Here is a 12779-nt window from a genome sequence, read left to right on the forward strand (position 1 = left end):
TGAATAATCGCTAAGGACATACGCGATAGTTGCAGCTCAAGAGTGTCTGTGTACATGTGATCCCTTTCTTTGTGTCCTATTATGTTATGTACTCAACCTATTGGTTTTATACCTGTATATATGTTGTGTGTATCTTAGTTATGTACTCAACTTATTGGTTTTATACCTGTATATAATTTATGTTGTTTGTATGTCTGGCCTCGTGGGGAAAGATGGTGGGTGGGTGGGGAGGATTGGGAAAGGAGTTGTGGGAGAAAATATAAAAACAAAGAGTTGTATTTTCTTTCTGTGAAACTTGCATAATATGATGTCATACTCTTTGAATAAAATTTGTTTAAAAAAAAAAAAGAGTGTCTGTGTATCGGGCAGTGGTCTCTACTTACTGTAAGAGAGTGATGGGAAGGAAAGGGTTGAAGTTCTCGAGGCCGTCCGTCTGCAGTCCCGTCAGCAGGGAGGCGGCGAGGTCGTTAGACGATGACGAGGCAGAGGCTCCGTCTGACTGGCCAAAGATGGCGGTGCCCTCTGAGCCCGTGCTGTAGAGGGACACGGAGCTGGACGACTTGGACACTGGCTGAGAAGACGAGTGGTGGTGGTGGTGGTGGTGGCCCAGGTCTGTAGCAACAAGGTAGGAGAGGAGAGAGCAACGGTCAAGTTCACATTCAATTGCATGAAAGTGGTGAAAGTGGTTAACAAAAAACAACAACAACGAGAATCAACATGAAAATCCAAAATCGATCTACCTTTGCGTTCTTTGGGTCTTTTGTTTTCATGCAGCTTACTGAGGGCTCCTTTGTAGATCATGACCTGCGCCCGCTCCAGGTCAGCCAGAGCCACGCTCTGCTTGATGGGACAAGGCCTGACTGCCCACTTCACCATGCTCCGCACCACGTACTGCAGCACCGACCTCAGCTCAGCGCCGTCATCCCCGGCTGTGCAGACTGCTGCGGCCTGGTTGAGGTTGGGGCTGGGAATGGGGCTCGTGGGGCAGGAGGGAGAGTCGTTTTTGGGCACCTGGAGCACATCCGTGAATTTCCCGCTGCCGAGAATGACAGCCAGAGATTTCAAAGCCCCGAGGAGTAGGTAGGACACTCGGATTGCTCTCAACTCGAGGGCAAAGGCTTCTGCTCTGGGGGTTTGAGGGGTTTGTTGGGTCTGCGTTATTTGGGAAAGTAGAGTGGAAGTGATCTCCTGTTGGTCACAGACCTGCGTGGCAGCTTTGGGTAAAGAGCTCAATAGTAACGTTTCTCTTTCAACCTTCTCCTTGAGTTCGCTCCTCTCACCATCGCCCGTCAGCCTTCCATCTTCATCTGACATGACACGGGCAATGTCTTCATCCAGATTCCGCTCCAACTCACTGCGGAGAACGTTCTCCTCGTCCGAGCAGCTCTTCTCCGAGGCCTGACAGTGGCTTTGAGGCCCTTGTCCCTCAGGCTCCTCCAGCAGCCCCGTCAGACAGACCAGATCCAACAACACCGATGGTTTGATGCCTCGGAGCCGTGTGATGTCAAAGTGTAGCGAATCGCATGGCTCCAGTGAAGTGATGAGTGTGTCACTGGGTGACCAAGAATTCAGGAAGCTTGGTTAGTGACGGAGGGCAAAGAACACAACCCACAGAGACACAGCAGAGAGCATGGCAGTGGCAGGAAGGAGAGAGGGCATCGATGGATTGGAGGATGAAATGAGAAAGAAAAAAAAAAAGAATGGGAGAAAAAGGAAGAAAAGAAGCTAGGTGAAGATCAGAAGGGTTAACAGAAATAAAATGAAATGTTTAAAATGAAAACGGAAAAGACAAATTTGTGAAAATTTAAAGGGTATACTGTAGGCTTTCAAAATCAAATGAATACTAGCATCAATACATGGCATTGTCCATTCATAGATAATTAGATAAAAACATAAAACATTTCTTATTAAAAAAAAACATGAATATTTTCTTGATTAAAAACAGTATCAATTTGAGAGGGACTTGACAGTCTAATATGTAATGGCTAAAGCAATACAATATTCTGCAAACGAAATGTAGCATTTCTGCACGGAACATTAAAATGTTTATTTTAGGTTCATAAAAAAGATTTCTCTCATGAATTTTCCAAACTGTGACTTCTGCCATTATATTTTAGTGCATGTATTCATTTAAATAATGTATTATATTTTTAACCCTCAGTTATCATTCCAGTCTATGGCTGTCATACACACAATATACATTAATTGTGATAACCAATTAAAATTACATTTGGGTCTTTAAGGGAATTCTTTTTGATGACTTTGTCACTCCATACATTCCTAGATTCATCAGTTCATACATTCCAAGATTTCTCACTTCATACATTCTTAGATTCATCTCTTCATACATTCTTTGCACATTAAAAGGTCTTTTTTACGCAGTTACATTATTTGAAATTTTTACTAAAATGTTCAGAGCAGAGTAAAAATAAAAAAATATATAAAATAATAGGTAAAACTAAAAGACTAAAGGGCATTCACATCCATTGAATACCCCTAACTGCTCTTTTCCCTTCTACATACATTCAGACATTCAGGCTTCCTTAAAAAAAAATGGAATATGGGAACAACAAATTGGGTGCCACTGATTCATGAATGTTTAGTACCTGAAGGAGAGGTCAGCCTCTTCCCACTGGAGTTTGGCCAAAGAGCTTCCCTCCTTCATCACTCCCAGCAGGGTGGCCTTGCGCCCAGTGGGTTTATGGAGGCACAGGCCCCCGGCCCGGAGTCCACTGTCTACCCCTCCGATCACAGCCAGCACAGGCCATACCTCAAAGCATAGGTCTGCCAGCTGGGCCTCTGACAAGCCCAAGGAACCAGCCTCTGTGGCGCTACGAGCCTGGTCTTTATGTTTGTCCTTCTCTCCATGGAATCGGGGGCTGGAGCCTTTAACAGAACGGACGTGAGTGAGCAAAGAATACCATACTATACTGCAGTGATTCTAAACCTTTTTACTTTCAAGGACACTCAGTTTGATCCATTAGAACGCAGACCAGTTATGTAATTATTTATTTATATCCCACGATTTTTGTAACCCTTTTTTTTTAATGTAATCCTACACTCCCTCTGCCAACCTGGGGAGAGCAAAGGACTGACATCATGCTTCCTTCAATGCACTGGTCCATTGGTTCTTACTTAACTATCCATCATTTAGCCAAGGACCCCAGGTCAGATGAGAAGCAGTGCAGTACTGTATGACCTTCTGTTCGCCCACCCCCAAGACACACATGCCCTTACCCTTTTATTTTTACGTGCATGGAGGTCGACGCGAATAATGCGTCAAACTCATTGAATCACCTGGCTTGAGGTTCCCAAAGCTCCCGTCTTTAATGTGCGGACCGATGAGGTCCAGGCGGCTCTGGATGTGCTGGTTGATGTGTGGGCTCCACTGGTCGCACTGGTGCAGCTTGTGGAGGAGCTGCACTGTTGCCTCGAGCAGTGCGGTGGTCCGGGGGCTACACAGGGGCTCCCCAGGCAGCAGGTCACAGGGCATGACTCGCATCTGAAGATCACATATCTCCACCTGAGGGTGCAAGGAACAATTTAGGGAGGCGCAGGGCCGGGGCCTTTGTTCAGCAGGGAGCAGAACTGGGAAGGATAGTTTAGATAGCTCTTGCTACTGAAATGAATGATCGATTATTTATATGGAGAAACCCGTCATTTAACATGCATCTCTATGGGGACAGCTTGCTCTGTCTCCTCGCTGCCAACGTGCCTATTGGATAAGCACGGGTTGGGGAGGGACTTAGCGAAGGGGACATGCCTATTGGATAAGCACGGGTTGGGGAGGGACTTAGCGAAGGGGACATGCCTATTGGATAAGCACGGGTTGGGGAGGGACTTAGCGAAGGGCTAAATGGAAATTGGCATGATGAATACATTGGGGGGGAAAGGAAGAACATTCTACTATACAGATCCTTCAACATCAGGAACAAGGTTTTTTATTTTAGACACTATAAAATAAATGATTTGCATTAACTTTTCACAACATCAGATTAACCGTGGTGAATCATCTCAAAGTGTACGATCAGAATGCCGACTGGTTCAGTTAAGTACCTTTTCTCCTGGATTACTGCTGTAGAACAACACACAGGGGAACAGCTCTGTGGCAGACACATTTTCAAATGCCAACTTTGGCTCCTACAGAAAAATACAATTAGACAGAGAACACCAGCATGTTGGACTGTACCGTTCAGGCTTTATTCAATGTTTCATCATTTCAAGAAAACATTAAGAGCTCAACCGATGCCAGATATTTGGAGAGTCCTAGACCACCGATTACCCATATACCCGTAACACATTTTTTTAAAGTGCAAAATCTAAATTCTTAAATATAGATTTGATTAAAGTTTATATATAAGAATATTTAACTTATAAGCAAACAAATAAAAAAAACTAAAAACAAATCACTTTTTTGATAGATTAAACAATTGTATAAGTATAGCATGAACTAAATATATGAAAACGAATTTAGATTTCTGATTTTTAAAAAGTCAAATAGTGGCCGATATTTCAGCCAGATCGGTCGGGCTCTAGAAGACATTCAGTGCCGATGTACCTTGTTGTTCTTTGAGAATGAGATGGTGTGGGCCTCCATGTCCAGGATGCAGGTGATGGTGTCGCCCTGAGTGAAGGGGGGCAGGGTGCGAGGCTTCTCCCCTCCGTGGTACAGGCTGCCACTGTAGGCGCGGTACAGCCACATGTCAGTGGTGGTGTAGAGGTTGTAGTCTCCGATGGGCCAGCGGGAGACCCCGACACATGTGCCCTCGTTGCCTTTGTTCTCCTTGGTGATGTTAAACTGAGGAGATAAAGGACAGGTTGGCAATCCTCACACACTCAAATATATTTCTAAAGCGCTAAAGCGAGAGACAGGGGAATTAATGTTAAACAAACAAACAAACTAAACAAACTTAATTTGTGATGAAAGCCGTTACAGTATATGTTGTGCATGACATGACAAGCATGACATAATTGGGTTATTATTGTCTCTCTCTGCAGTCTTTGCCTTTGGTGTCTCCAAACTAGCTCAACCCTCAACTCAGATTCACTCATCTCCTCCAAGGACAAGGAGCCCTGTCCACGCCGTCACATTCCACCTCCTACAACACTCTGCTTCAACACACAATTGGACCACTCATCTGGTATTGGACCACCTCCTATATACTGTACTGTGAAGCCCTTTCTACCTGCAACCCCCCTAGCTTTTTGAGTGGTGCAACCACTCCAAGGAACAGCAATGTCCGACTCCTAACCTATGTGACTAACTATGTGACTATGTTACTATGTTTAGAGTACCAGTAGGGGCAAAAGTGGCGCTGTTGTGCCAGAAACAGGGAGAGAGAGATAGTGCTGCACTGTTGCCTGCTAATGAGAGAGAGAGAGAGAGAGAGAGAGAGAGAGAGAGAGAGAGAGAGGGGCAGGGGGAGAGGGGAGTTGCACCACTCAGTTCACACGGGTGTGATTTTGATTGACTTCTGGCTATTAAGAGTCACCGCTTTGTATTCGTGCTTTAACAGAAATAGTTCCTGGATAGCGCTAGTCTTGTCCCTTTACCATTAGACCACAATTGAGGGACATACATAACAAGCATTAATTTAGAAAGAAAATCACACCCGTGCCAACTGAGCGGTGCAACTATACTTTTATTGTGATTAGTTAGTGTACTTCACTCTGTACTGTACGGTACAGTTTTATGGTTAGTTGTACTTTTATTGATATAGTGGTTAGTGTGAAAGGCCCTTTAGGCTGCTCAGCAGTGCCACTTTAGGTCACCCACTGGTATTGCAGCTGTACATACCCCAAACAGACAGACATACATAGCGACACACGGCCAGTCATTGGAGCGGTGTGCACTGCTCAAATAAATATATATATATTGTAAATAATAATATTATTTACAATATATCATATTATGATTGAAAAACATCATTGAATTCCAGCTACGTTTTTGTAATTATGCTCCTTACCTTCCATATAAAGCAACCAGAGGAGATGGAGGTTGTGGCCAGACTGTAACCTTTCCCTCCTGAGCCGTGGGAAACAATGTTCCCATTTTCCAATGAACAGCAGATCAGCTTATACGGGTCAAAAGAAAAATTTCCAATAGGAATACATTCATCATCGCTGCCGGAATCCTATAAAACAAGACATTAGACAGCATTATGCAATAATAGTTCACAATGAAGAAAATAAAATGTACAACAAAAATTTAAATCAGGGCTTGAAACCATTTTAAGAAACACAAATGTAAAAAGAAGAAATCTTAATACAATGCAGTATATGCAAAATAACGCAAAACATATTTTGAGGTGTATATATACACTGCAATAATAATGTGTGGATATCACGTGGACAGCACAATGTTCTAAAGCACAATGAGAGGCATAATGTGTCTATAATATATGTTATAGAAAACATTACCTTGGTCGTGCTTTCAGACATCTCCTCCTGGTTCTTTTCAGCTAAGGGTTCCTCCCACATGGTCACAGAGAGTAGCTTAAATAGCTGCTCAATGATCTACAGGGAGACGCAAAAGAACATGTGTTAATTTAAATGCAATCCATAACCAATGACACAATTTTATAGTAACTTTTTTTTATAGTAACCTCTCATCGCATCCTGCTTTTGTTTGCTTAAATTTTTCACTTGTACATTATAAATGATTTATTTATTTTTTAATGTTTTACTTTTTTTTATAGGAGGGCCAGACAATAGGCTGACAGGAAATGGGGAGAGAGATGGAGGAGTGACATGCAGTAAAGGCCGTCGGGATCGGGAGTCGAACCCGCGGCACACTGCCAGACTCGGACTACCGGCCAAGGTGCCTGGACCGCTGAGCCACGGCCCAGGCCCATTATAAATTAATTAACCCATGAATCTTTTTTCCTTCAACGATGGCCAATAAGCATAGTCAAATCTTCAGTGTTAAATTATCCATTTGTAAGTCTGATAGAGTATACAAATATAGTGTAACAAAAGGGACCCTCAAGGGTCCATTTACTAATTATACTCTGAGTCAAATTACCACTGACCGGCCACACAAGATGACGACACAAGATGAATGAAATCATATTTAAACGGTCCATTTTACCTGCTGAATTTGAACGGGCTCAGAACACGCAGGTAAAAGTCCTTCGAGAATATGAAAGGACAGAAGTTTGGTTCGAAGGTTCCGGAAATGTGGAGAACCTGTAAACAAGGGCCGGTAAATTATTATCATTATTGCAGATCAAACATCGTGAACAGCACATTGCGGATGATATAAGGCATTCTGTATGGTTTTACCCAAAGGACACTTGTGGGATATGATGTCCATAAGTGGATCAATCCACTTGATGAAAGCAGGGACCCTTTTGCTCCCTCTTAGCGACAGGATACGTCTCAGAAACACAAGGAAGTCAGCCAACTGAGACTCCACCACTCGGCTGGTCTGCATTATCTCCATGCCTACAGGTGGAAGAACATTTAAACGAGAATCATTCTCCGTTTCATAGTAACAGCGGTTCTCATAACATTTACATATCAAGGACCCCTAAATTGTTCTTGGCTGCAGACACCCTTCTGAAAATAGCTTGTGCCAGGGAAAAGAAGATTTGTCAACTGAACATTTATCAAGATATTAAAACAAACAACAAACAATAATCTTAGAAATTCACTGTTCAGAATTGTGAGAATACACGTACATGATAAGCCAAAGTGAACAAAGAAGCTAGCTCAAATGTGCCTTACCACCTGGCTTTGATCTGCTGCTACAGGAGTCTATCTCCGTATCCTCTGCTGTTTTTCTCACTGCTGCCTCCTGCTGGCGGAAAGTGTCCAGGAGAGTCTGCAGTTGCTTACACATGACCTCCATTAAAGCCTGGGACACGTCCAGAGGCAGTGCACCTTCACAGGAGCTGCATTCATTGATTACATACAGGCATTTCAAACAAATCATATCAATTAATAATGCACTAATCTGAATAATAACAGTTCTATACACTCAAGTTAGGGTGGCCCGGCTGGGGCGATATCGTCAAAATGAAACATCACAATATTTGTGAAAAAATACCGGGAATATCAGCCTGGACGGTTAGCTCAACCGTCTGGGCACCTAGTCTGCCAAACCAGCCGGACGGCGTGCCGCGGGTTCGACTCCCGAGCTCGACAGCCTTTGCCGCGTGTCACTCCCCATCTCTCTCCCCCTTCCCTGTCTGGCTAGAACTGTTCATTATCAATAAAGGCATCACAAATACCGGGATATCGATATTATTGCCAAAATATTGTATTGTGACGACACAAAATCCAAGAGGACATCTAGTCTCAAATCCAGCTGTTTTGAATTATTCACCTCGCAGCTATGGCCAATATCTGGAGCAGGCGGGAGCAAGCCAACTTGACGGCTCCGCTCAGTAGCATGGGTCCAGACAAGGAGGCTGCCAGCAAGCTCTGGTTCATCAGCACACATGTGTTGTCAGTTAGCATGGAAAGGGTCTCCAGGAGGCCACACTTGACGACCAACACCACGTCCATGGGCTGGTAGTGGAAGTTCAGAGCAAACACTGAGGCGAGCAGGAGATGCTGACTGGAGCCTGGGAGAAGAGAAATAACATTAATAGCACATTTACAACCACAAAATAACGGGTTTGTTCCAGACGGGACGGGGAGCATTGCATTATATCAGTAGAGGTGCACCAGTTCTAAAATTAGCTAAAAGCTTCAAAAATAGCAAACGCGTTATGAGCTTAATCAGCTTATAGATCTGCTATTTTGCAGATTGGCTATTTTCAGTATATTTACGCAATTAAGATAAATAGGGTTTATGTGAATAATCAAACTACTCGTTTAATCCATTATAAAAATATATTATATTTTTTGCATTTCTGCATTTGTTGATAAAAAAAATGGAAATAAATGTCCCCCAAAAAAATACTCAATCATTAGACTAGAATAATAGCCAAGAAGATAATCGATAGCTGCAGCCCTGCATTGTACTGTAGCACAAAGGCACTGAAAGAATGAATTATCCAGTGTGTGTCAATACAGTTGTTCTCAAAGTGGGGTCCGGGGACCCCCAGGGTTCCTTGAGGGAGTTCCAGGGGGTCCCCAGCTAAATGATAGTTTGGAACCAAATGGACCCTTATGGTTCTGTAACTCAGTGTACAAATGGAACCAAATGAACCTGTTAGGGTCCATTTGTACACTCAGAGTTAAATTAACATTGATTTTACAATATAAATTGGGGTCTCTGAGATATAAATGCCATTAAATGGGTTTCTGTAGACTAATGCATGTCAAACTGGGGGGGGGGGGGGGGGGGGGGGGTCCTTGAAATTAAACAGGTTGAGAATCACTACTAGAGCTGGATAAAAACTCTTCTCCCTGGCATATCTCTTCAAATGGGGGTCCGCGAGCTAATTAGTGTCAATTTGGGGGTCCTTTCCATGACATGAAAAAGTTTGATGGAAACATACAGTGGCTACAGCGATGGTCCAGCTAACCTGTGGGTGCTCTTTCTAGCAGGGCCTTCTGTCTGAGGACATGCACCACCTGCTGGAAGAGGGTGTGAGCTGCAGACTGGAGATCCCTCCGCGTCATCGTGGCTGCTGCCTGCGTGCCAGACTGGGCAAACGGCAAAAGAGAACAAGAGAAGTTTTACCGAACCATTTTAACCGAGAAACCTTGTATCTCCATTTGTCATCTTTTTTTTTTCCGTTGCTGGCTGGCAGAAAGCTCTTTTTTCATTTTTGTTCTTTCGTCACACAAAAACATCAAAAGTAACAGATCCACAAGCTCGAAACGCGGCTCGAAGCGACACGTTTTGAGCTTGTAGATCTGCTACTTTTGCATTTGAATCCTGGAAGGTTTATGAGGTACACAGTAGGGCATTCACTTCTAGTCATTTTTACTAGTTGACTAGTTGTTTAACCACCTATTATGTTTTTTTTGTTTTAAATGAATAATTTATAAAATAATAAATATTTGTACATTTAAAAACTGTGTACATTGGTGACTATAACTATAATCTACCTGATCTTGAGGCCTACAAAATTCTTATCAACTAGTCAACTAGTACCAACAAGGTCGACTAGTGGATTTACTAGTCGACTAGTTGCTTAATGCCCTAGTACACAGTGGTGATACCGTGAAGTGCCGCATCTCCTCATTAGTTCCAGGCGGACATCCGATGGTGGGTGCTCCGAGACTAAAGCAGCCAGACAGGAACTGCAGCTGCACTGACTCCAACAGGCCAGGGAAACGTGGATGGAGGGACGAGCCGCTGCTCTTCTCCTCCATCTCCAACAGGAAGGAAGAGATCTGACGCAAAGCCTCCAGCCGCACCTGAGAAACACGCAGAGGAGCCGACGTTAAATTACACAGTTCATCCAAATCAGCGACCTGGTATAACGTTGTTGTTGACACAGGTAAAGTACATTCAATTCAATGTACGTTGTTAGAACAGCGGCGAGAACGGACGCCAACAAACCTACGCCTGCTGCTTTGAAAACCATATCACTGCCCCAATATGAGGGGCAGTGGCCTAAAGACCCTTCTTTGGTTCTGCAATGCAGTCGTTTGTTAAAGTCATTGTCCTCAGTCTCTACTTGAGTCAAGTGTTTAGATACCGACTTGTGAGTCCAACTGCACAGTGAACAATATAATTATGAGCTTTATGAGCTAATGAACCACATGAACCTTAGCGTCCCCATTCTGGACATGTCATAATACGCAAACATTCGGCGGAAATAGGCAAACATTAAGTGAAAATAGCAGATCTTCAAACTCAACACGCCACGGTGTGAACATGGTGTGACACGGTGTGAGCTTGAAGAATCTGCTTGCATCTTTTGTGTACGACAACGAATATAGGGTTTACGCGGGTATCGGGTAATGGTTCAATTATTATCATAAGGGAATTATTATCATTACACTTTAACACCTTAAGGGCCCGGGCCTATTTAATCCATTCATTTAATGTGCCCATTGTTTATAGCGCCCGGACCACTTTTACCGACGGACCGGATGTTCTTGTGAATGTGTGTGTAGCAGCTAAATATAGCCACAACACTAAAGATGCGATCGACAACAACTGGACGTAAGAATAAATCTATCGCGACTGGACTGCGGAGGGCCGTCAAACACAGGATCTTTTTTATAATTAGGAGGATTTAGATCGCGAGTTATTAACGTTTTAAGATTTCCGTTGTCGTCGGCTAAACAGGCAGGGAACATTTTCGATGACGTGTCACTGTTGTGCAACACAGAGGATTGCGCAACAAGCGCGCCTAGGCTGTGGAGCGATGCGACCGGTTTTGATATCACTAATTTGACGGAGATTAATCAATCTCCGTCTCGGGCCCATGACAGTACGTCGTGGGTCATTAAACTGTTAATTGGTAGCTTAATTAAAGTCGGGGAAAACACATTACCTCGGCCCTCTGTTGCTGCTGGAATATGGCTACGGTGATGTCCTTGGGGTCGGCCTCAGGACACATCAGTTTGTCAGGCAGAGATGAAGGGGACGGGGACAGCAGGCGGTCCAGGCTCCCACATAAGAAGTGGAAGACTTGGCAGAGGATGGGCGAGCTGTCGGCCCCGCAGGGAGACATGGTGGTGGCGGTGGGACTGATGCACTGGCGCAGGCGTTCCCAGGCATCCTTCATGATGTGTAGAGAACACAAAGGCAACCCTGGAGGCCACACGGAGCAGAGGTAACCAGACATGTTTGTGGTTCTCTCAATTATGTTTTTTTTTAAATAAAATACGCCCACAAGATGGGTTGTTTCACTTTTTTCCCTCAGTATAGGAATATATTTGGATACAATTTTGTGAAAATCCTACTTACCCATCTTATTCTTAAAAGATCCCGGAGAGCTTTTTGTCTGGTCGACCTAAATGAGACAAAAGCCACATTAGTGACCCAGCAATGGTAAGGTAGTGTAGTAGGAGCCACAATACTGTAGCTTATTGTACGTGACTTACATGTTTTCTACCATCAATATTAAGCTTGAGTTCAGACTTGGGCCTGAGCGGAGAATCTACAGATAATTTCCTGAAGGACAAGGATACTCACAGTTAGTGGAAAAGAAACAGTGGACATATTATAGAGCGATACCCTGTTTATGAAACCACACGTGCTCTATTGTTAACTTTAAGTTTTCCATAAAGAGCTGGCTGAATAGAAACTGGACATAATTATAACTATCAGTTAGTGTGACACACACACACACACACACACACACACACACACACACACCAGAGTTTGCGTTAGTCCGGTAATTGCCAGTTTTGACCGTTTTTATGTGGCCAAGACCGGAAAATAAAATTCCCTCCGGACATCCTGACCGATTAAACAACCCATGGTAATTCATTATCACTGGGGCTGTTGTAGCTCTCTCTCTCTTTCAGCTCCAAATATAATGCATTAAAGACGTAGTGGAATGGCTTTTTCTGTCATTTAATTTTGAAGTTTCAGTCTGAAACGGAAGCCTGTACGTTTCTGAACCAAATCAGAACGTTGCATCCCTTCAGGCTATGGGTGAGAGACAGACGGCCAGCAACGCATGTTTGCTACTACTACGTGGCATATGTTTGACCTACAATGTTTTCAGATACACATTTTAGCGTTTCAATTCAGCTGTGTTTGGAGGAACGTGCAGCAATGGGAATCAAACAGGTGAATGAAATCAAGATTATTCTGCCCGCGTTTGATTGATTAATTGATTGAAGAATGTATTAACGGTTTTACAGTACATTTCAAGCACAACTTAACTGTGGACGACATCATAAAGCATTACACT

The 12779-nt window shown here is 43.6% G+C and overlaps 1 protein-coding gene across 8 annotated transcripts in view; it reads right to left on the bottom strand.

Moving 5' to 3' along the window:
- LOC306940033 (putative E3 ubiquitin-protein ligase HERC1) overlaps nucleotides 1–12779 on the bottom strand; it is an 84248-nt gene that overhangs the window by 39905 nt on the left and 31564 nt on the right. For 6 of the 8 annotated variants that reach the window (XM_079524938.1, XM_079524939.1, XM_079524937.1 and 3 more), the window contains exons 26-42: nucleotides 11962–12031; nucleotides 11825–11870; nucleotides 11409–11668; nucleotides 10123–10320; nucleotides 9480–9600; nucleotides 8330–8570; nucleotides 7729–7895; nucleotides 7285–7446; nucleotides 7091–7188; nucleotides 6421–6516; nucleotides 5967–6134; nucleotides 4559–4798; nucleotides 4057–4140; nucleotides 3298–3523; nucleotides 2607–2886; nucleotides 741–1576; nucleotides 384–612 (exon numbers count right to left, since the gene is read on the bottom strand). In XM_079524938.1, coding sequence (XP_079381064.1) covers nucleotides 384–612; nucleotides 741–1576; nucleotides 2607–2886; nucleotides 3298–3523; nucleotides 4057–4140; nucleotides 4559–4798; nucleotides 5967–6134; nucleotides 6421–6516; nucleotides 7091–7188; nucleotides 7285–7446; nucleotides 7729–7895; nucleotides 8330–8570; nucleotides 9480–9600; nucleotides 10123–10320; nucleotides 11409–11668; nucleotides 11825–11870; nucleotides 11962–12031 — 3522 coding nt within the window. The remainder of the gene's footprint in view (nucleotides 1–383; nucleotides 613–740; nucleotides 1577–2606; nucleotides 2887–3297; nucleotides 3524–4056; nucleotides 4141–4558; nucleotides 4799–5966; nucleotides 6135–6420; nucleotides 6517–7090; nucleotides 7189–7284; nucleotides 7447–7728; nucleotides 7896–8329; nucleotides 8571–9479; nucleotides 9601–10122; nucleotides 10321–11408; nucleotides 11669–11824; nucleotides 11871–11961; nucleotides 12032–12779) is intronic. The other 2 variants (XM_079524944.1, XM_079524940.1) reach the window with 1 other exon arrangement.

Source organism: Electrona antarctica, assembly GCF_951216825.1.
Source record: "Electrona antarctica genome assembly, chromosome: 16".
NCBI lineage: Eukaryota > Metazoa > Chordata > Actinopteri > Myctophiformes > Myctophidae > Electrona > Electrona antarctica.